We start from the raw sequence: 23967 nt of genomic DNA, 5'->3' as shown, positions 1-23967 counted from the left end.
GTTGTTATCACCTGCCTCCAAAGAATAATATTGGGACACATTTAAAATACTCTGTAACCCTTTGCCAGTGAATCTCATGTGTCCTGGTTCCCTCTAAAATGCGATCTTTGCACAAAATAGCCCTTCAGCCCGCTTACACCTCCACATGTGGGTTTATTATTTATATATAGCGTATAGTATAGACAGTACGTTCATATATGTGGGTTTGGGTTTTTTTGAGGTGGGAGGTACTATTAGGACAAACAAAACCTTTGCCACTTCCATGAGCAGATACAAAGGACCACGTGCAGTGATAGTAGCACTGCAGAGATTTTGGATGAAGCATCAAGAGACTGCTCTTGCACCACAGCAAGAGCTAACAGCTTGCTTTGCTGTTCCTTTGCAAACAGGGATGGCAGCTGTCACAGCCATGTGACATACAGCCCTACTCACCTCTTCACTCCTGTTTAATATGGAAGCATTGCTGAGTCTCTGCAGCATCCTCTCCACAGTGCTGCTTTCTTTTGGGCTGCAAATGAAGATCCAGCTCAAAGAAAACAGCAGTCTTTGGTACCTCCTGCTTTGCACTCCCTGACTGTGCCTGCTAAGCCTGCAAGCGAATTCCTGCTACAGGAGCTCCTTAGACCAGGGGTGCAAATAATAAAGCCATAAAATTTTTGGGAAAGGTGATATGGAAATTACTGACTGTGGTGCAGTAGGTGCTAGCTTCATATTATCTTTTGGCTCATCAGCAAAGGAAAAGATTTCAGCTTTGAAGATATTATGATTAATGCAAAAAAAAAAAAAAAAAATCAAGTCAAAGTTAAAATATATCATGAAATCCAGCATGCTTTATCAAAGCATTGTATGGCAGCTGCCAGAGCCATTGATTTAGCAGATTCTCTGCTGTATGTTGCAGAATAAAATAAGAAATATTTAAAGAAAACTTTGTTTTGCTCCACCTTCCCTCTTTTTTGATTCAGTTTGGAAGATGCAACGGCACATTCTTTGAAGACTTCTGCTCCGTTTCAGAGGCATTCATGGGCTCTTCCATATAGACATTTTCATCAATTTTTTCCCATTATGATGGGGCTTCTGGAAAATAATTGGCCAATTACATATTAACTGCCAGTAAATTTATTCTTTTTTAAAATAGTTTTTTCTAGCTTTTAAAAAAATGTTTTTGATCCAGAGCTTGGAAAATGTACTGTGAGTAAGAGAGCGGCTGGCAGCTGATTGTAAGGAAAGTAAGTTATTTAAAAAAAAGGTTACAAACATTTTTTTAAAATAGAGTATGAAATAATGTTTATAGCCAACTAGAGGCAGATCTTACTACAACTGAATGTCTGTCATTTTATGATTAAGTATGGTATATTGGGGTGATAAAAGAACAATGAGCCAAATAAACTCTATGTATAGCTTTTATGGGTGGGGAATGTAGGTAGCAAATTATCTATTCCAAATGATAAGCTGCTAGAAGCAATAGGATGTGTTTACAGTGACCATAATGATTGTTGGACTAAGACTTGCCATTTTGATAAAAGGGATTCAGTGTGTGACAGTGACCACGGGCAAGCAGCCTGTGCCGAGGTGCCACAGCCCTGTGCCCGGCAGGGTGCCATCTTCCTCTTCTCCCTTGCTGGGAAATGCCCTGATAAGGAATGGAAAAGTGAATGGTGCAGAAAGCTGTGATGCTTTTTTTTTTCTTTTCTATTCTTTTTCTCATGTAGGAAGGAGGAGTGAGAAAAAGGACCAACTCCCAGGTGAGCCCCAGGCACAGCCAGGTGTTGAGGAGTGCCACTGTCCTTTTGGAAGACAGCAGTTCCCGCTGCAGGATACCGGTGCCCTTTTTTTCCTCACCACTTTAAAAAAGCTCTGTGGAAAAAAATTTCTGGGAGCCATGTGCACTGGTGGAGGTAAGTGCAGTTAGATGTGTGGCTTGCAGGTATCGCAGGTAAGTCTTGTTGCTCTTGCCCTGGCATTGCACCCTGCTGCGCATGCCATTTTCATTTTCTTCCCTCTTCTGTCGCTGCATCCATCCTTACGCGCAGTGTGTGACCTTTTGCAGACTTCAGGTAAAGGCACTTAGGTGAGACCAGAGCCACACAGTAACTGACCTTCACAGGGCAGAATTTATTGCTGCTTTATTTCCCCTCCAGTAAGCTTGTCACACTTGACTTGTGAAGCTTTCAGCTGCAGGATTTAGGTGGTAAAAGACACAGCTTGATAGAGTAATTTTCTTTCCTATCCAAATGCCCTGTCTCACAGAGGGCATGAGACACTTTCATTTAGCATGAACCAGCACAGCTTCCTTGGTTTTAGTGGCGCAAGACCCATTTACGCCAGTTGGGAACTGCACATGTCACTGTTTCCTTACTGTGCCTGGAAGCACCGAGGGGTGCCTCTGGCTTTCATTTGCCTCGCCAGAGCAGCCGGTAATTAACTGATCAGTTGGCTTTAACATTCCTGCAATAGTTTAAATGTGCCAAATTTTTAATGAACAGGGGTTTTTTTGATAGTCCATTTAACCACTTGAATTACTGTAACTAACCAATGCAGTACTTGTTCTTCAAGGTGATGACTTCCCGGACATGTACATACAAATGTGGGGCTTTGTGGATTTTTTTTTTTTTCAGCCGTGACACAAACCTTTAAGAATTTGTTCTTAAATGTGTTGCTGGATAGGTACTTATTTTATCACTTCTGACAAACCAGCTCTTCACATGGTTTCTTACTTTTTGTACAGTTTTCAGTTTGTACTTCTGCTAGGCTGTGTGAGCACAGTGATTTATGCTATCATCTAATGTAGTGTATTTTCTTCTGATGGGACAGAAACTGACAACACGGGGAAAATGCAGGTACAGCAGAAATGCGCTAGTTCTTATTATGTACTCTTAATAAACAATATGGTGACTTATTTTTGCTGTTTCAGTGTTAAGTGAAGAGAGGGCAAGAACTGAATTGAGCACTAGGATAGGGCCTTAAATGAATTTTGAACAGGAAGAAAATACTTTTGGTCTTCTGGAGTTTTACCAAAAATTGTGGTTAACTCCATAGCTTTTAAAATACGTAATTCACTGCTGATGAGCCCAGCGGTGGTGACCTGCAATTTATTCCAGAAACCAATGCCCTCTGCTTCATGGGTGATACTTTCATGTCCAGCTTAGGTATCCAGAGAAGACTGATGTGTCCTGCTCAACGTCCAGCTCTCGCTCACTATTTCCAGACCTTGCTTACTGGTTTCTCCTTCAAAGTTTCTTATCTGTAAGCGAACCCCAAGCATGAGGTTGTAGTACCAGCTGGGATCATAGTCTGGCAAATTCAGTGCTTTTTAAGGCTGCATGAAATCATAGACTTGCAAGTGGGGCAGCGAGCAGGAAGAAGCTCACTGGTTGCTGCTGCCCTAAACTGCATTCAGAGTAACGAGGTCTGAGTTCTTGGATGGGAGAGTGGCAGAGTACTGTCCTTTGCTTTTAAATAGATTTCACAAGTTAAAGGTGTCTGTTGCTATGTTCCAATGTTTAATGTAAATAAATCAGTGATTGAAATGAGGATGTTTTAGCAGCAAAAAAAAAAAAAACAAACCAACACAACCCCACAGATGTTGCCTTTGCAAAAACCCATGCCAGCCCCAAACGCTTGCAAGCACTCATACTTGATCTGAAGTTGTTTGCATTGTTTTCAGCAGGGCCCTGGTTCTTTGCCTGTCTACGTTTGCTAGCCTCTGCCACCTTTTTCTCCTCTTAGCTGGTGTGAAGTTAAAGGCATGGGCATCACTGATCCAGCCAGCTGGTGTCTTGGAAAGAAACCTGCAAGGCCAAACGTGAACACTGAGCAGCTTTGTTACTACCTGTCAGACTGGGCCGATTAAGAAATGCTGTAGCGCTACGAATGGGACTGCAATTCCAGCTTCCCCAATGACGCACCCAAGGGAATATTTAAGGTATTAATATAAGGCGCGCGCTCTCTATACACACACACATATTTTGCTTTGAGTGTGTATGTTGATGGTGGGGTGTTGCACCAGATGACCTCTTGAAGTCTTGTCCAACCTCACTTATTCTATGAGTCTATGAATTAGGGGGACTACAAGCTGAATAACAGGGATGTGAGCTGAAGGCAGCCTCACCAGCCTAGTTCACATGTTCCTCATGGTTCCCAGCACTAGCCAAGTGTCTCTGGTTCAGCCCCGGGATGACTTGGAAAAATCCTTGTTCTACTCAATAGCTGCAAGGTGAAGGGCGCAGGCCTGGGGATGGCTAGTAAGGTGAAGAGCAGGGCTGGCAAAACCCTCCCGAATAATCTGCATGCCAGATTTAGCAACCATGTGTCGTGCAACAGTTACACACTGCCCTGTGGCTCAGATGCCATGCCAGGGAGTCCTACGATGCTGTAGACTTCTGTGGTGCTCCCCTCTGCGAGCTGGGTCCTGAATCACACCCTTACTGCAGTGAATGTATGTTCGTTTTCCAGTATGTGTTTCCTGCAAGGAGGCCCACAAGGGCAGTTAATATTTTTAAGTAAGTACGCTGTTCTTTTCAACCAGGCTGGTTATGGGTTGGTAGAAATTCTTGCTGCATTAAGAATATGTCCTAGATTTTATTGACTACATTTGTGTCACCCATGTGGTGAGGCACTGTTAAAAGTCTTTGTGCTTTTTTTTTTCTTCAAGGAGGGCATGAATTGCTCATTTTCAATGCATTTTAAAAAATCACGAGTGAGAAAATAGCATGTATGTGAAGGCCCTACAAAAGTGTGGTACATCTGTTTCAAAGCACAGAAGTGCATACTGTGTCCCCAAAACAATTGTGGCATTTGTAACTCTTTCCGTTCTGACTGCGCAAAAGAAAAATTTGCCAAAATAGTCATTGTGTGAAAACCACCAGTGAGTTTCATTTCCAAATGTGAAGTCATTTGTACTTTGCAAAGCCAGAGTGGCAGAGCAGGCCTCTTTGGAGGAGAGGGTGGCATCACACTGAAGTAGCAGCTTGTGAATATTTGGCTTCTGTGAGTCACTGGAGGAAAGAGCATCCACAAGGATGGTAGTCTGACGAGCTTAATGGAAAGGAAACCCACTGAATATGAGGAAACCAGGAAGAAACTGGTCCTTCTACTCTTTCCCCAGGCATCCGCTTTTGGCCATAGTTGGAAACAAGATACCAGCGCTGATGAACCTTTTGCCTGACAGACATAGCTGCTCTTGCAGGACCACTGTGTGCGGAAGGTCAATGTGACCAAGCTCCCATCTGTGCCATGAAGCTGGAGACAAGAAAGTGGCAAAGAGGTTCAGAAAGATAAAATATATAAAAAAGCATCTTTTCGATCCTATCAATCGGAGCTCTGGCCATGGTTTCTGAATTACTGTGACTTAGCAAGAAAATTCCCCAAACCAAGGTCCGAGTGCTTAAAGCTATGCAAGTTCATAGCCCAGGCAAGTACTTCTCTTCTGGAACACTCCAAAAAATAATGGGAGTCTTGAAAAGGAAGTGTTCCTCAGTACTGACTGTCCTACATGTGAATGAGTGAGACTTGGTTAAAGCTTAATTAAAAATTGCCAGAGTGGCTAAATTCTTTCCTAAGTGCAGCTGCAAAACGTTAGCTGTGGGCATATTTTAGGCCTTAATTAGTAACACTTGCACTGGAGGACCAAAATCTTTCATGAATGCAGCTGCAGTCAATTAATATCAGTTAGGCATTTCTGTAGGCAACACAAGGGTCTCCTGAAAATTTAGTGCCCACCTAGAGTAAAAAAATAAAATACTTATATGCAACAAACTACAAAATCAAAGATAACTACAAAATGTCTTTATTGAAAAAAGCAGATTATAGCATCTAAGGTTAAATGAAACTTCTGACTTTAATATTAAATAACTTAGAATGATAGCAAGTAGCTTCTTTAGATAAATAAATCTACATTTCCCAATTTTTTTCTTCAACAATCAAGGGAATCAAACAGTGAAACACAAAACCACAAGTAATTCTAAAGACTAAAAGACAGAAGCACATTGAAAGGTTTTACAAGGATATATATACAAAAATAGTTAAACTAATGTATATTTTCAGCATGTAAACTAGTTACATGATATACAAACTGGGAATTTATATATTTCCTACAAAATAAAAATCAACGTTGGTCCAAGTTCTTGGAAGAAAACTATATTCTTTTAAAGAAAATGAAAATATTTCTCAAATGAAAACTTAATTTAAGTCAAATTATATACTCTAGTTACGGCATTAGTTACAGGATGAATCACAAACTTTTAAACTTTTCTTGAAACACAAGAAAGCAGCTTTTGTCTCCTTTTGAGCTTTGGTTTACTTAACTACTCTGGAATTTCTGGTCTTAAAGAGCTCCTCTAACCATGTTTTCCTTTTGAAGCTCCACCTTACAAAATATATACACACACACGTGCACACAAGTGAAAGGAAAGAAACCCAAACAAACCCTCTTTGAAAGCTCAATTATCTGAGTGCATTCTTTTGTTTTGTTTTCAAATTACTATTTTGGTCGTTTCTTTGGAACGTGTCCTCCAGCACACGAGGGACTCTGAATCGCCTGCAACAGCTTTGTGCTGTAGGGACTTTGTAAGATTCATTACCAACATGGAAAGGTGTAGTCCTGATGCAAATGAGAACAAGTTGTTGTTTTAATTTTATGGAAATATTCTGAAAGTACAGCAAAGGCTTCTGAAGAACAATCAGATCATAAAATGAACTCTAGAAGGTTTACAATCTGTGTTGAACTGATTTAATGTAAGAATACTCCTTAAGAAAATCATTAAAAGATGCTTTCTCATTTACGTAATTCCCCAGGTGCAGAAACTGTCACTAGCACTAAAGAGTACAGCACATCATTATTTTAGATTTGCTTTCATTTTTCTCTTTGATTGAAAAAAGAAAAAAAAACTGGCAAATTTCACTCAAGCTCCAGTTTGTATACTAAATGCTGGAAAAGCAAAGCTGTACTTCATTATACAGTAATGGCATGCACCTGTCTATAGAAAATACTGGAACAACAACTGCTGCTTTCTGGTTTTAAACAAATTGCTTATTCTATATTGAAATACTACCTTTTGATATTTTTACCATGATGATACCTGACACATTGAAACTGAGTAGAACTACAAGAGACTGACAAATTAACATGTGAAATGAAATTAAATATTATTCTATTCTACAGTTTGATCGTTTTCAAAGAAGAGAAGGTAGGGTACGTATGTGTGTGTTAGCTAGTGTGCTGTCCCTTGAAAACTACATTGGAGTGGAAACATCAACTTGCCACTGAAGGAGGCAAAGTGCGAAGGAAGGTACTGGCAGAAGACTGGGCTGAACACCAGAGTAAGTCATCTCCATCTCGGGCCACGGTGATTTTGAAGGTTTTGCTTCTATACTGGTAGAGCAAAGCATTTTTCCAGTACAGCGAGTACTGTTATGGGATGACTTGCTCACAGAACAGACCCAAACCTTCTCTGTGTATTTTAATGATTGTTTTCTTAATTTGGGTTCCTTAATATATATTGTAAAGACAAGCAAGTAAAAATGCCTCAAAGCTAAATGTGGTCCAAAGCAGCTTCCTTAAATGGAAAAAGTATTACATTGCAGCTGATGCTAAAAGTTTATCCTGAAGCTCTCATATCTTCCATATTTGTAATAACCTTAAGGAATTGACCTAGTCATACAATCCAATTTAAGACAATTTTTTTTCCCCTTTTCTAGCATTCGCTGTTTGGGCGAGAGGCACATGTACTTCCACTTCCTTCTGAGGCTGAGCTGGTGACTATGGCCACAGAGGTAATGTTTGCAAACGCAGAAAAAGTGTGCATGCACGCACCCCCTGTCCTCTCTCTTGCAGGCCAGGCCTCTTAGGTCACACTGTAGAAATGGGGCACTAGTTGCACTGTACTTCCTTCAAAACATGGCTATCACATTAAATATGTTAATTGATGTTTTAAAGGAGCATCTGACTTGCCAAGGAGCATTCGGTAGGACAGGTTAATCTAGGCCAATAGAAGTTTGGCAACAGTTCAGGAAACATACCTTTTGTTCCTTACTAACAGGAAAAAAAGTAGTTCACAGGAATTTTTCCTCCCGCCCCCCCTGCCCTTCCCCCATAAGGAAATTCCAGACTATCAAAAAGTTCTGTTAAGGGAGTTAGTTAATTATTCCACTTAGGAATTAGCGTCCATTGGATGTTCTTTGTACTTTTCAAGAGCACCACAAATGGCTTTCAAAAAATCAATGGAGCATAAGAAACTAAACTGCAATGGTGTTGCCAAATAAGTCATTTCATCAGTCTGCGTGCTGAATTTAACATGGGATCACTTATGAATGGATCAGTCAGATTCTCGACGTGTTGAGAACTGGCATGGAAATGTCCCAGTTTACACATGCGGAGAATCTGGTCTGGTATTTCCACTTCCTCTGGAGCAGAAGAATTTTATTTTATTGTAATTTTGGATACAGTTAGACAGCAATGATGGATTTATTTAAGATATAAATTCAGGAAGGCTGGATCAATTCTCATGAGAATGCAAGGAATTTTTTAAACATACAGATGTGTGATTTGCATGTAAATCATCAACACATGGTAGAAAACAAACCATAAAAAAGATTCATCTAACTTCCTATATGGAAGACATATATTTCCCCAGAGCTCTGAGGTTACTGTAAAAGCTTATGCAAAATATGAAAGTGTGTACATTCTATGTACATCTAATACTTGTTACAAAATACCCATGTTTCAATGGTCTGACTCTCTAAAGTATTATTTCTGCTAAACTGTACTTTGTTTTCCAATGAAGACAATCACTGTAATCAGTTCAAAAGTACATCTAGAAAAGAACACAAAGCTGAAAAGATAATACAAAAACCACTGTCCCCCTCTTTTTTAATAATGTGTCAACATACAATCAAAAAGCAGTTGGTAACAAATGGAGTCTTGTATAAAACAAGTAGTATAAAGACAAGCGTACCTTTGCATAGAAAGGGGCTGCTAACCCTATTAAACAAAAAACAGGTTTAAAAGATGAATTCTTTCAGTAAGTGCCAAATCATCAAGTTGATATGAATGCATTTTGAAACCATGGCTACATTGTACACGGCAAGCAATTACAGAGGTCTCACTTTCTTCAACTGTTATGACCCTGCACATGCCAATCTTCTGGATATATTCCTCTCTAATGTGGTTTTTATATGAGATGCTTGCCATAGTTTTTTAACAAGCTAAATAGTCTTTGGATGACTGTGGAACCTTGTAGGATGGAAAGCTGACCTGACGCTTCTTCACAGAATGCCATTATTTAACCCACGCTGAAAACTGTCATTGCTAAAAACACTTGTTTGCTTCCTATTCACTACTGGGAATCTAAGTTTTAAAAAATGTGCAACTGTATTCTCTAAGGCCAGAATTCAACAAAACTAGCTAAAATGCTAGCATTTATCTTATCATGCTTGCTGCAATATGAGAAGGTGCTAACTTTTGGAAAGTAATTCTACACTCCTTACTTGGGTGAAATCTCCACTGAAGGAAAGTGAGTAGGGAGTGCAGAGCAGCCCTCTGTACCATTATTTTTAGAAATGTTGCCAGTTACAGTTTAGTGGTGAATTATTTGTTCAAGTATACGGTGTCTCAGTGAAAATGTCTAGATAAAAGAATGCGTATGTACAAGATCAGAAAAGGACCCCTCACCTCTGATTTAAAAAATAAATAGCTGGTTTAGATGGTTATTACTGGAATCTCATCTTTAAAGGAGCAGGAAAGTCATTTTTAGATTTTTGTCTTCTCTTTCAAATGGCTTACTGGTAACGGAAATGTCTTTCAGAGTTCTGTGACATGCATTGGATAGCTCGGAGGTGGATGTGATGGCAGTTTGATATTAAGGCGCCTGATATGACAGCCATGGCAGAGCAAGTGGCCCTCTAATGGGTAACAGCGATGGCCTTCCTCATCATTGAGCTGCAAGCCACAATCCTAGAAGAAGCACACACATCCCAGATTAGTGAGTGATTCAGGTAGGTCATCTCACAACAATGTTGATCTGTCCTGCATAACCCTGAGAGCTCCCTCCCATGCCTCCAAAGCCAGCAACCTCAAGGGTTTTTGGTAGGTGGATCCTGACTATCTCATATTAAGCAAAATGACATCACTGAAATCAAACAGGACAGTCTATAGTAGTACCCAGCATTGTTTTCCCCATTGTTTCCCATTCTGGTCTCTTCTTCATCTAATAAATGTTGATGCAAATCAGACAAAAACGGGCCAAGGACTGACCGTAACACATACAGCCTGGAACAGGTTAGAACACAGGAGCCAATTCTGCAACAAGGCAGCAAGCAAGAAATGGGGGAGCATAAGTAGATAATGAGGAGTGGGAAAGAGGGGGAGATGAGACATGTTTTACTTCTGAAGCAGGGCTACACTTTCTCCAATTTGGAATTAAAAAAAATTAAAGACTTAAAGGCCAATGGTCCATCTTTAGTGGAAATATGTTACTACCTCTGGGACCAGCACATAACTACAGGGACGACATGGGTGAACAACAGTGGAGGAACAGAGATAAAAAGAAAAACAACAATGATCCTGCCTGCTATTATGTACACTGCAATAGAGACAATCCTGGTTTTCAGTTGTCATCATTGTAATTTTGAGGACATTTGAAAGGCATGACAGTTTTGTGCTTGGATTTGATGTTTCAAGTATGTTAAATACTTAAAAATTGTTACTGTGACCAGACCTGACAAACCAGAGATTCTGAGTATGCATCTGTGTACTTAGTAGAAAGGAAAAAAAAAAATTAACAAGTTGGGCATATAGGTCATTTCAGTATTGAAAAACTTATGCAAAGTTTTTAATTGGACACAAAGTATGATTTTTCAGCTTTCGTAGCTCAAGTTAAAAATCCTCAGATTTAACAATGCTGAAATAAGAATGAAAAATGGGTTTTAAAGTAAACCTTAAAACTGGAGTGTTAGTTTAGGGAGGCTTTAATCAAAGTTTCTGCCAAGGTAGTTTTCTGTGTGTTACTACGTTATATAACTTCATAGTCCTTTATGTAAGATTTAAAATTCAACTCCTTGTTAGAATTTAACAATTTCAGATACCCTACAGCTATGCCAAGTGTTCATAGCTTTTTCCCTCTCTAAAATTATACTCCTTTTCTGCAACGAGAAAGCCTGCCTTCTCAGTGGATTTCAGTTTTAGAATGGGGGTCTATTGATCTGTAAACCGGTTTGAACTTCTCAGCAGAAGTTAAGTGGTTGCACAAGAAAAAGATAATATAGAAAAGCAGCAGAGTTTCCAAACTGGCTACTGGCTTTGCATGGCCACCAGGTGATGATGACATTAACAGCAGAAGTGGCTGAGTAAGTCATCGTAGCCTTTGTAAAAGTCTCCGTGTGAATACCTCAAAATACTGGCGCTAACTTTTCTAGCAGTATTTGGAGACAGCAGTGACCCGGTGCGTACAGTTTGAGAGGCTGATTTGAGACCACTAGGCAGTAACCTACCCCTGTTAACACATGGCTAACCCCCTGATTTCTGTACATAAATGCACTCTGCCATTCTGGGCAGATGTGGAGGCAGCTTGATTTGCCTCAAACTGGAAGGAGAATGGGGAAATGAATAATGAAACAGAACTGAAAATAAACCCCCATTGGGACATTCTAATATAAAGTCAATAGCCTGAGAGAGAAGGGGAGGGAGCTGTCATCTTAGGTGAAGCCTGCACAAAGCAATAGATGGGGGAAGGAGGAGGAGGGAAGTACAGCTCTCCAAAATGCTGCAATTTCCTGTGCCAATTTCTCTTTAAAAATTAATAGAAAAGGATGGAGTATCAGGTACCTCTGTTGGACCGAGATAGCTGAGTGGATGGGGTCTTCCTTACATTTAGGTTCATATACATTTCAAGATGCCCTAAATTTTTTCTTCCTCAATCGGAAGTCTCTTTTGTAAAACCTTTTTGTGCAAAAGTGCATAGAAGATAGTATTGCTGCATTTTTGCCCGTGGTGCTAAGACAATTAGGTAGCACAGTTAGGATCTGTGTGGATATTTGCATGTTATATCAGAGCGCCAAACCTACAGCAAAAGGGAAGTTTTGGGTTGATCCCAAATTAAAGAGTTTGTTTCCCTCCTCATGGCAGATGCAGAGCTAGGACTGAACTCAGCTCTCCTCTCTGATGCAAGAGCACGAATCCCACAACTTGATCTGCCTCAATCAACATTTAAATGTTCTACACAAAAAGAAACTACTCCTAAAAGAAGTGACAGAAAGTCAGTGGTATCCCTGTTTCTTTTCTAGTAAAGATTCAATATTCATTCAGCATGGAAAAAACACAGATCCCCTAGAAAAGCCTTCCAGTGTAGGAGTGAGGGTCCTTCCTTGCACAGGCAATGTGAATTCATGTCTCCTCAGATCAGAGCCACACAAGCTGTATCCAGAGATCAGGAAAAAGGGAACCGGCACCTCCTCTTTGTTCTCTCCTCATCTGGAAGTATCGAGAAAATTCAACCCAAACAACCAAACCCAGCTTTTGAAGTTAACATACTGGGAAAAAGCCTAATTTGGTACTGGAGATGGTAGCACCACTTGCAGCCCAGCTAGCACTCATCCCTTTGCCTCCCTTCAGGAGCCATGGGGCAGAGCCCTACCTGCCCAGGTGTGCAAGAGCCAACAAGTGCACCCTGGGGTGCGAGTCAGGCACCTAGCAAGAGGCTGCTAGGCTTGCAGAGGCGCCTGACGCTTACCTCACAGTGATAGCACTCCACATGGTAGTCTTTGTCCATTGACACCACCCGAATGGTCTCCTCGGAGCCCTGTTGGGGAAGCAGAGAGAAGGTTAAGAGTGGACTTGTAAGCGGTGTTTTCTCAATCTTTCAGTGCCCAACCTATCGTTTTGGAGAGCTGTTTCACTGGGGGATCCCCTCTTCCTCCACAGAGCAGAGCTCTGTGACCGCTGAGGGTCTTGTCCCCTGGCGCACAGCACTGCACCGCTGTTTTTGCTGTTTAGCAGCAGCGTGGGTGTCTGACATACCTAAGCTGTAGAGGTCATTTAGGAAGCGTAGCCAAAACTTGATCCTCAAGGGACAAATTAGTCTTGAAACCAAATAATTTTCCAAGGGCACCCAGGATCTGAATGAATTACCAGCCAAGAACTATGACCTGCTGATTGGGTAACTCTTCCTTGTAGACATCCTGGCCGGAGTTTTCCACGACTTGTATTCCCCTCAAACCATCTGCTGCGCAGCTATTTTGCACATGCACATGTCACTGTATGTACCCCATCGGGATTTACATACCAGTCCAGCAGGTAATTATGTGCACAGGCCAAAACCTCAGCATGAGGGTGGATGCAGTGGAGTTGTGGAATTCCTGGCTGAGCCCCAGGCCCTGCAGAGCAGCCCATACCCTTCTTGTAACCTCCCAGACTCCTTCCCTGATCTACTCTGAAGACAGAGCTCATTAAATTTGTTGCCTTGCATCGTTTCCAGTTCCAGGTGTGGTTAGAGCATCAGATATGACATAGACTATGTCTGAGAGCAGCTGCGGGCAAGTTAGTACCTGCACTGCTAGACTTGAACTAACCTAAGAAACCTCCCATGGGAAAGAACACGGAGTCTATCTGCTAGCCATCAGATGAGTCAGCAGTAGGACTGCTTTTTTTTCCCCCTTTTTTTTTTTTTAAGTTATTTTGAAAGACACATATCCATTGAAATTTACATAGGGGTTTTCTCCTCACATCCCATCACCAGGACAAGCAGTTCTGTCTCAGCCTTTATACGGTTTTTAATTATGTGAGACCTGGCCATTTAACAGAAATAATAATGACATGACAAATAGAGAGTAACGTGCAGGGTGATGGAGGTGGGCATGCTGAGAGGCTTTAGCCACAGGCTTTACTGGGGCACAGCAGCTTACAGGATGCAAGCTCTGGCTCTGTAAACATGACAAGAGGAAAAGGAGGGAGGCACTGGGGCCCTTGCTTACAAGTGAGCTCGTCAGTGACCTCAGCAATGGGAACTCAAAGGGTCCTGCACCCACCAGAGTATGAGGGAGCACCACTGCGGGCAAGCAGAAAAGACATGTCTTAATACAGAAGTCTTATCATATACTGTCTATCTATACTGTCAGGATAGGCTGAGGTTGCAATGACCTGCTGGTCATTCACCTGGCTTCCCTTTTAGCCAACTTTTCTGCTGCCTTTTCCACCCCTTTAAGCACTTTCATTACATTGCCATCCCAGGACGACAGACTGTGTAGCTTTTTCACAGGGTCAGGGTAATCCTTGGAGGTCTTTTCAAGTTTGGGCATCTTAACAGGTCCACATCAGAAATGCAAACGTAGAAGACAATGAAAATTGCTACTTGAGCTAATGGGAGATTCTAAAAATAAACAGGGCTTTACTTCTTGGGTTGTTCTTGGAGCCCCAGTCAGGGCTTTCAATTAAATGAGATTTATAACAGCGTAATTAAGACCTGGAAAGCACCCTAAAGATACAGAGTACTATGCTGCATAAGTGGTATGACTGTTACAACCTCTGGGAATGTTTGGGAGTGACATTACTACTGAACTGTATTTAATTTAGTATCTGACATGGTATAGATTCTGGAAGAGGGAAGAAAAGCATCTAATGTATTTTTAGAAAGTGTTCATATGCCAACAGCTGTTTTCTCTAAAGAGTCAGTGCATGTTAACGTTTACCTGTGCTGGTAGGATCGGCTGGTTACAGGAAGCGCATTTTGGTGCAAAAACCCTAGGGTGCAAGAAGAAAGTGTTCAAATCACATTTAAAGCTTCTTCAAAAAGTAGAACCAAGAGAGCTATTTTAACCATGCCTTCTTTTTAGCAAAATGTAGATTCACAGCATTTGAAACACCTCTGAATGTTTGATGATATTCAGGGAAAAGGAGATTTCGAAGAGGCTGATCTCCCCAGCTTTATTGCTTAGGGCTTCCTGACCTCTAGGCATAGTGAATACAGCCCTCTTCCCACGCATGCCCTTTCTCTTACCTTCCTTTACTCATAAAGCCATTCAAATTTTTTCAGAGACTCGCTGTTTTGACTGCAAAGCAGCTCCTGACTTGGGGACTGTCACCATCTGACATCAGGAAGACGTAACCATGCTAAATAGGAGAGGGGCTGATCATGGCTAGGATCTACTTAAACCAAATACATCAACTGGTTGTCTTATCCCCAGCTGCATTTTATGACAATCACTGGGCCAACATTCACTCTATCCTTGTAACACGGTCAACTTGGTACCAACAGGGTTGAGTTCAGAGTGATTTATTCTTGCTCCATAAGCTGAGTTATTGGTTGACTGGAGCTAAGAGCATTCATGTTGCCTTTGAGCAGGAGCAGAAAGGAATCCAAAAGCAATCACTTAAACCACAAAACTTTTTGTCAGGCGTGGCTAAAATCATTCTAACACTAGCTGCTAATTACATGTCTACTGTCTAGTCTAGGTTAACCTAACTTACACTCACCAGAGTGTAACAGGTTCTTCCTACCAGAACCTCGACTCTTAGAAACAGCCAGCAGAATCTACCATCACTTGCAGCATTAGCCTGATCTAATTAGTATTGAAACTCCTGAAAGAAGTAGAAAAACAGCCACCAGAGAAGTACATCCTCTAACACAACTTGATTTTCAACCTTACCTGGCCACTGTATGCCACACTGGGCCCATGAAGTGACCTTTAATATAACTTTAAAATACTTTACAAATGCAACATGTGAGAGCAGCGCTTGAGGGACATCTGAGCAAACAGGAATGACCCTTTTTATCTACTACAAGGCTTACAACTATACCAATAATTTAACTACTGTAATATTTCCAAGCATGCAATGGATTTGTGTACTTACGTATGGTAGTCTTTGACACAGTAAATATTGTTCTCCACATCTACAGTGAAGGGGACTCCATCCAAACACTCGTTACACACCACGCAGCGGAAGCAGCCAGGATGGTATGACTTTCCAAGGGCCTGTAAGATCTTAAGAGGCAAACAGCAAAATAAGTGGACGCATGATTACATGAGATCCCCCCATATACTGCTGTGTCTGATTCTTAATAATGACAGTGAGAAAAGCACTTCAGGATGAAATTACCACTCTGCAGATCTGTCAGCAAGGGGCCTTTTAAAACAATGAACTTGCTTATTTCAGTGGGTTTCAGTAGGCTCCCAATAAAGAGAGAGACTGTGAAAATCAGGCTAACACCTATCAGTCTTAGCTCTGCAGGGCCAATACTGCCTACAGAAATTAGAATCGGCTTCAGAGACCACTTCTTGGAAAATCTCTTGCAGCCAAATACAAGTTACTGGGATACAGAGTTAATTCACAAAACTTAACAGGCTGTGACAGACAGAATCCAAACCAGTCATTACTCAAACTTAAAAAGTAAAATAACAAAACAAGCAAATAAATAGGTGTCCCTTTATTAATTAAGTATCCTAATCCACCACAGTTACTGACTGGTTATCACTCAGTCATAGAGGCCCATCGGTTTCTGTTAAAATCCATCTGTATCCATGTGTTTGGATACAGATCCATCCACCTGCCCAGGCTTTTCCCATTCTGACCTTTCCTATTGCATTTTAAAGGTTTAAAGGAAAAGGCCTGATGCAGTCTCAGCTACACTACTACAGAACAGATACCCTCCCTCCTGCTGTCCTTGTATGTAATGCCCAGTGTGGCACTGGGACATCAAGGAGGATGCACCAAGCCCATGAACAAGCCTCTGGGAAGAGTGAGACATGGTGTCATCTTCAGGCAGCTCTCAACAGGTTATAGCACCAATTGCATACGTTTCAGGTATAAGAAATACCTTTGGAAAGTAATTTCAAAAAGTAGCAGCAGTGCTCAGCTTGGAGCTGCTAATAAGATGGAGATGAAAAATCTCCACAGGCCAAGCTCTCATGGCCCTGTAGATGCTTCTATGAATAAAGATCATCAAATCGACAGGAAATAAGAAGTGGCACATAGGAAAAATGCACAAAGTCAATTTAGTTTAAACTTTTTTTCCGCCTCTAATGAAGCCCTATAAGCTCTCCGTTCAGTGAGTGGCATCAGACTCCATTTGGTTTGCAAGCCTGGTCCTAGCCAGAAACAACTCGTCTCTGTGTGTGTTGCTATCTAGGCAGCTACGTAACACACGCTGTTAGCCTGGCGTACTTGTGCAGCCACTCCTTTGCACAGAGCAACTCCTAATTCAGCTGCACTTTCAGCCTTGAACAGCTTCAGTTGTGCCCAGGCCCGTGGGGCTGCAGCTCTCTGCTCCTTAGCTGTACATGGGCACCACTACTGTGCAGGCACATTCGTTGTATGTGCGCTCCCAGGGAGGAACACGAAGGAATTAGCCAAATAAGACTGCTTAATTCCTGGAGCTCCCAGAGCTGTTTCCTTTTGTCAGAGCACACTTGCTGATGGGAGAAAGGCAGACAAGCACCTGCCAAGCTTCCAGCTACTGAGCTTCACCAATGAGATATTATGGACTCTTGCCTGGGATTCTGCAATTAGGGGCCAGCTCAAAGCATGCAAGTCAGATACCCCTCCCCCTCCCAGCATGACACAACTCTAGAAATTTGCTCTTGGGCTAAAACGAACAATATCCTTGTCCAACCAGTGGTGCCAGGATATGAGCCAGAATCCTCATTAGTGAAGTCCCCGTTCCAGCTCCTACTGAACCTCCGGTGTTTGCAACGCAATAGCTACTTCTATTAGGCATACTGAGGTTCATACACATTTTAAAGCAAGAGGAAAATAGCTATACTACATGATCTGCACTTCTTCAATGTGCAAGCCACTTCATTTTGTTTGGGAACTTCTGCTTAGGAAGAACAGACTAAATTCTTCCTACTTTCACCCACTGAAATGATGCTAGTAGTATCTGGCCCAACCCATAGCCATTTGATTTTTTTATTATAAAAGTAACTCTGACTACTGGCTCCCTACAAATCCCAGTGGCAAGAATGCATTTTAACTGATGTGGAGCAAGTAGCAGAAGGTAAATAAAGCAAGTCACAGAGCAGGCAAGAAACCTCAGGACTATTGATAACGTCCCTCTCCTCTCTAGCCCAGGTTCCATCCACTTGACAGAGCTCTTGCTATTCTACTGTCTCACAGAGCACAGCCTCTGTTTTCCTTTACCATGTGCTCATACAAAGCTGTGCTGTATTTTCCCCCTTTAGTATTAAAATTCTATTTATCTTTTTTTCTTAAACTGGCATGTGGCAGAACCACAGGCTCCCATGATCTCAGGTAGAAAAGAAGCCCAACTTACTGTACCTACCAGTAATAGAGCATGAAAGTATTTTTGTTTATTTACTGCCTCAGTTTCAAAAATTACCTTGACAGCAGTGAAGACACAATGATAGTGTGACTAGGGAAAAAGCACAATGACTCACAGTGCACTACCCAAAGTACATGAAAAGCAAGCTACCCCACAGTTAGGAATTTAGGTCCCTTACCATTTCCATTATGAGGTGTCCACAAACAAAGCATTTGTCCGCTGTTTGCTGAAAACCTGAATACTGTTCAAATAAAAGAAAAGAAAGGATTATTAGTAGCCACTCCTCTAGCTGCAGAAATACCTTTTAAGTGAACGCTGTGCTATTTTCTAGCCTGTGCTATATATGATAGCAAACTATACAATAGGTTTGGGAGACACTGACTCGGAAGCCTTCGCTCTGCTCTTGCAGCATGCTCAGATACCAGCTTGGCCTTCTGATCCACTGCAAGATTTCCATTGAGATTTCTAATGTAACTATTATTTTAAGTTTGATTTTTATTTTTGAAGCCTATTTGGCGAGTTTGCATTTGGTGTGCTGGAACTAGCTTGAATTCACTCTTTCGGTTGTTGTTGGGGAAGTAAATAACATAGGACCTTCCTCCCAACTCCTACTCAAATTAGTGACCGATGCTTACTGACCTCAGATTTTGGACCTACATTTCACTCAGTGCTACATGCAGGCTAGAAAAATGAAGACAGGCCCAAGGAGAATTTAGCTGCCTCTTTGATACCAAGCTTTTTATCCAGGGAAGAATCTAAAAGTCCAGTTGCAGGAGCTTGGGCTCCCTGCACAATGTGGGCAACAGTAAGGTACCTCAGAAGGATGATACAAACCCCAACCGTCAGCCCATGCTCCAGCCTGCCGTGGGAAACAGGAAGGCTGGACAGGCCTGGTGGCAGAGCCCTCCCAGGTTCGGTGCCGGGGGCATGGCAGCAGGGAGATACTTTGCCCACTTGGGACCAAAACTCTGTGTTCCCTGCCTGAGTGTTTCTGTTCAGATGCCAAAGTCTGTCTTTAGCCCTGTGTTTAGAGGTATACAAAAAATATCAAGGTTATCAGGCCAGACGACTGACCTACCAAACAACTACCCTACAGGCAAGAGGCATTTGCCTGAAGAACTCCAGCCATGTAATTTTGAAACTGGTATTTGCAGCAGCTGAACTTTACCCTCACCCACTGCAGTCCCATATAAGCAAAGTGCTGTGTGTGCACTCTTTCCTGCCAGAGGGAAGGGGTGCTCAGTTATTTGTATGGTATTGCACAGTGACGCTTATTTCAGCAATTAAGGTTGTAGCAAAGCTCACCTGAAATGTACTTTAGTTGCACAAGATAAAAGACAGGGAATGGGGAGGATGAGCATAAGCTAGACTCTTCTCCCAGAGCACAGGTTAATTGGCTCAGGCATCTAATGCATCCTCAGAGCCTCAGCCCAACAGAGCTTACAGCTTGCTCCATTCCCCCCTTGATTTAGTGGGGATTAACTGTCCCCTCACTTCAAAAGCCAGTGGTTCCCAGCCTAGAGCTGCCATGTTTTCCTTTTTATTGGTGTCAGGGGATTACATGTTATTTCAGATCAATAGGTTGGAGACAAAATTTTGTTGCTATGCAACAAAGTGATTATGAAGGAAAAGGTCTCGCAGACACTTTGATGGGCCCAGAAAGTCAGTAAATGATGGTATGGCAGCTGTCACAGCTCCAAATTTACTACGCACTAAGGAACACAGCTCATGCAATCTTAAGAAACTTTGAAATATCATCAAAAGAGAGCAGGGTGTTGAGGAACAAATACAGAGGCAGGTAGTCCTAGCTGGCTGTTTCTGCAAGATACTGTTTTTTTTCTTTTTTCTTTTTCTTACTGACGCAGAAAAAAGGCCTCACTGCTTGGGATGCTTCTTGGCTGCACTGTATCTGAGTAACCGTCTGGCTAGACTATTTCCTAAGGTTGCGAACTCGAGGGTTACTGGAAACAGGTGGGTAGGCCCTAGTGGTGCAGACAGCATAGGATTAACAATTAGTACAAACCCAGCTAATTCTAAAATCCTGCTGGAATGAATTTACTAGTACCATCTGGCTGTCATTTGATAAGAAATGCAAAGAAGCATTTTACCCAGCAATTGATTAAGAAGGAACATTATTCCCCAGGAACAGAATGGCATAGTGGTCTGATTAATGTCATTTACTGCTAACTAGATTGTTATAAATTACACTGTTTGTCAGAAAGAAAGGTTTTGCTGACACAAAATCACTCTTTATATGACTAACCCTATTAAATTAAAACCATGATTTGTTTTTAACAAGAGAATTATTATTTCTCAAACACATCCAGAACTGGATTACCCAATTAAGAAGACTTTGCAAAATGGCAGTAAGTCTAATAGCAGTGATAAAATATTTCCTGGGCTCAGGGAGCTGTCCTTTACCACTACACTCTTCTCTCTTCTGATCACAGTATTGATCCCAGACAAACTGGAGACCTGATTCAGTGCTATCAGGGTTTTGGATTCAGCTCTGCTTGTGCTTTAAATCTATTTGGACTGGAAAAGAATAACAGCCTCGGATCCCAGCAGCATCGTTTTCTACATGATGGTAGTACTGCGGACACTGCTGTTTATAGGTAAACAATAAATGATTTTCTCTACATTTTTGTAGCTCACCTGTCAACTTCTGCTTTGCAGTGTTTGTTCTTAACTTGGAGAGTTCAAACAGGGCCGTTGTGCTAAGTTTTCAATTTTAGAAGCAGAGCTTACAAACAAAGTGTTAAAATACTAATTAAAATTGGCAACCTCTGTCTTTGAAGCACTTGATTATTATTAACCTTCACAAATCTTGTGTGTGCAACGAGAGAGAAGTTGTGACTTGCACCAGACTGCAGACAAGGCAGAACGGCCTCTTTATTATCTCTCAGGACACCCAAGAGCTTCCCTGATGGTGGGTTCCCAGCATGGCTGGGTGGAAGAAGCACTGGTCCCCCAGAGCTTGTGAACTAGGTAACTGCAAGAGAAGAGGAGGTTGTTATGCTCTACAGACTTGTAGTCTCTTATTACTGACATAGTTGGAGGGGGGAAAAGAGCTTTTGCGCACACCAGCCCTCCCTCACTATCTGGAGATGTGAAAAACAGATTGAGGTGAAACAGTGAAGTAATACAGGCTGATAGGCAAGACCCTAGTGGAGAAGCCAAATCACAGCTATGCTTCCTGTACACATGGTATTTTATACATACAATTTCATTCGGGATATAAGCAGTACTGGGCTCAATTCTAGCCTTACTCTATAAGGATTTCGTATGTGCCAGGTTTTTTTTCTTTTAAATATTTTGTTGGCAGACCAGTAAGATGATGTAAAAATGCAGACCAATCTCAAACTAGACAGAAACGTTCAGAAATCTACAGACAGTCTGTACCCAGGACAAATAAGAAGCGTAATTTTGAACTTTCCCAAATATTCATTATAGATGCCCATTAAGCATATATAAAAACATTGAAAGAAGTTGTTATAAAAAGAACAGCTCTGAAATTCAAAGCTGAAAATGAAGTGTTACCCTTTACTCTCACTTCTGTGACTTAGAAATAAGATGCTAGTTACCAGGATGCAAAGAAAACAAGCACATGTTGAAGAGCTGGTATATTATTCTTCCTGATTTCTTAGTTTGGTCCCAACTGTTTTCTCCCATATTTACCTTGTCCTTGACTTCTCTCCCAGGATAATAAAATCTCCATTTATGTGCATGAATCAAGACTTTGTAATCAAGCTCCCCAATGATACTTACATAAAACAAAACTCTGGAAACTAAATAAGCCTTGAGAAATATATTAATTATGTTAGAATAGAAGAGTAAAAAAAAAAGTCAAAGACTTGGCTGGCTGAACTTTTCTTTTGTTTGCTGTCCACTATACTTTGGAGATTTTTTTTGCCCATTTGATAATCAATGATTCTGTCCAAGAGTCTTTGTTTCAATGTAAGAGGAAAACAAGTCCCCTTCTGTCCTTAATATTTAGGCCTGTTAGTGTCCTCCTGTGATAAACTTGGGGTTTATAACTCTTCTGTCTAATTTGCAATATATCCAAAAGAAATTAACATTGAATTTTGAGCATATAATGAACAATTATGCATGGAGGATAATCCCACCAAGTACTATGAGAAACAATTTCTCTTGTCTGCCCTCAGTTCTGTAAGCAATCTTGGTTGTCTACCCAGGGCCTTTTAAAGTTTGATGTTCTCATCATGATTTTCAAAAGCAAAAACATTCAGAAAATAGCATGCCTGAAAAAGGCTTCGGGACCTTTCTACCTTAGGCAATGTCAGATCTTTGAAAAGACATGTCACTTCTTCTCCTTCGCATGCCTAACCGAGCCCAAGGAGAGGCTGATGCACTTCCCTGCTGTTATGCACTCAACAAAACAAAACCTTCCTCCTGGAAACAGACCCTGGAATCTCATTCAGGCCCATTTTCTTCTTTGATGAGGATGTTCAAAACCTGCTAAAGGTTTGTGCAAGCAGATCCAGTGGATTACATTTCAGTAGGTGTGGCAGTTGCTGCCCCGGTAATGGTATGAAGCTATAAAAATAACAATTCACTGTTACAGCACTGCAGAGTCACCAAATGTGATTGCTCAGCCTAGACTTGAGATTCCTACTCTTTTATGCTTTAAGGGCTTTTGAGAGGGATGATCAGTTTTTGCCAAAATGCTTCAGGCATTTAATTCTGAAAACTAATTTCTGAATTGGGTGCTATGCTAATAATGTATTCCAACCCCAGGCTGCTTGTAATCCCTCACAGACTCTCTTCTCCTTGGTTTCCCATTAGCAGAGCATCTGTCTTCTCGCTGCTTTATTGTTTGCTCTCTGCATGGGACCCTTAGTACATGGGATACAACAATGCAAGAAATTCATGGGATCACGTTAAGAGAGGCAGAGAATATCAAATTTGGTTTCATGCAGACGGGGTTTTGCTGTTGTTTTTTTACACACATTTAAATGCAGCGATTAAATTGAACTGAACAAAGTGGGGCCTTCTCAGGCTCAAAGATACGGGAGCCTCATGGCAGGTGGCTGAGATTAAACTAAAGGAAAATAGTCCAGAACTTCACTCTTCATCTCGCTGAAACCCTTTCATATAACCTGTTGGTTCACCCTGTCTTGCTGCCAGTGAGGAAACACTACCGCAGCAGCTTATCTTCTTGCTTCTGCGTTTCCACTTTGTTATGTTTGAAGGACATGGGTAGGGCAAGGAGGGACGTCGTGTTCTGCACAGAGGCAACAGTTGGTCTGGCCATGCACAAAACTCTGCCAAAAATCAGGAATTCAGCTGGTAGCTAACTTTGCCTTAGCAGTCAGGCATTTTATTGCCTCCGAGAAGGGAACAGCCATTTACTTCCTAGAGAGCCTACAGAGACCCATGTGTGAGCACTCACCAAGGCTACTTTCTGTCTGATTAATTAAGAGCCAATAATGATTTTCTTACCTAGATCTTCCTTAAACAAACACCCGTGGAAGCTCTGCAGTGACAATGATCAAGGAAAAAAGCCTGAAGCAACAACTTTAACTCTGCATCATATCATACAGCCCCAAATCTATTAATTTGATTCACACTGTACAGCACTTCATATTGCACAGCCCTATACTCTTGCTGTGGGCTGTACTCTTGCTGTATTTATTGTCACTGCTACCATCTATTATGTACACTGCGAAAGAAACTGTCT

The 23967-nt window shown here is 41.5% G+C and overlaps 1 protein-coding gene across 2 annotated transcripts in view; it reads right to left on the bottom strand.

Moving 5' to 3' along the window:
- Window positions 1–8099: 8099 nt before the first annotated feature.
- The window catches only part of WTIP (WT1 interacting protein), an 85626-nt gene continuing 69758 nt past the window's right edge, over window positions 8100–23967 (bottom strand). For both annotated transcript variants that reach the window (XM_076349127.1, XM_076349128.1), the window contains 5 exons: window positions 18445–18507; window positions 15839–15969; window positions 14677–14728; window positions 12723–12791; window positions 8100–9949 (listed from right to left, as the gene is read on the bottom strand). In XM_076349127.1, the coding sequence (XP_076205242.1) occupies window positions 9797–9949; window positions 12723–12791; window positions 14677–14728; window positions 15839–15969; window positions 18445–18507 (468 nt within the window). In that variant the 3' untranslated portion in view covers window positions 8100–9796. The remainder of the gene's footprint in view (window positions 9950–12722; window positions 12792–14676; window positions 14729–15838; window positions 15970–18444; window positions 18508–23967) is intronic.

This window comes from Aptenodytes patagonicus, chromosome 11 (genome assembly GCF_965638725.1).
Source record: "Aptenodytes patagonicus chromosome 11, bAptPat1.pri.cur, whole genome shotgun sequence".
In the NCBI taxonomy this organism is placed as follows: domain Eukaryota; kingdom Metazoa; phylum Chordata; class Aves; order Sphenisciformes; family Spheniscidae; genus Aptenodytes; species Aptenodytes patagonicus.
This window is presented reverse-complemented; position numbering and strand designations above follow the sequence as displayed.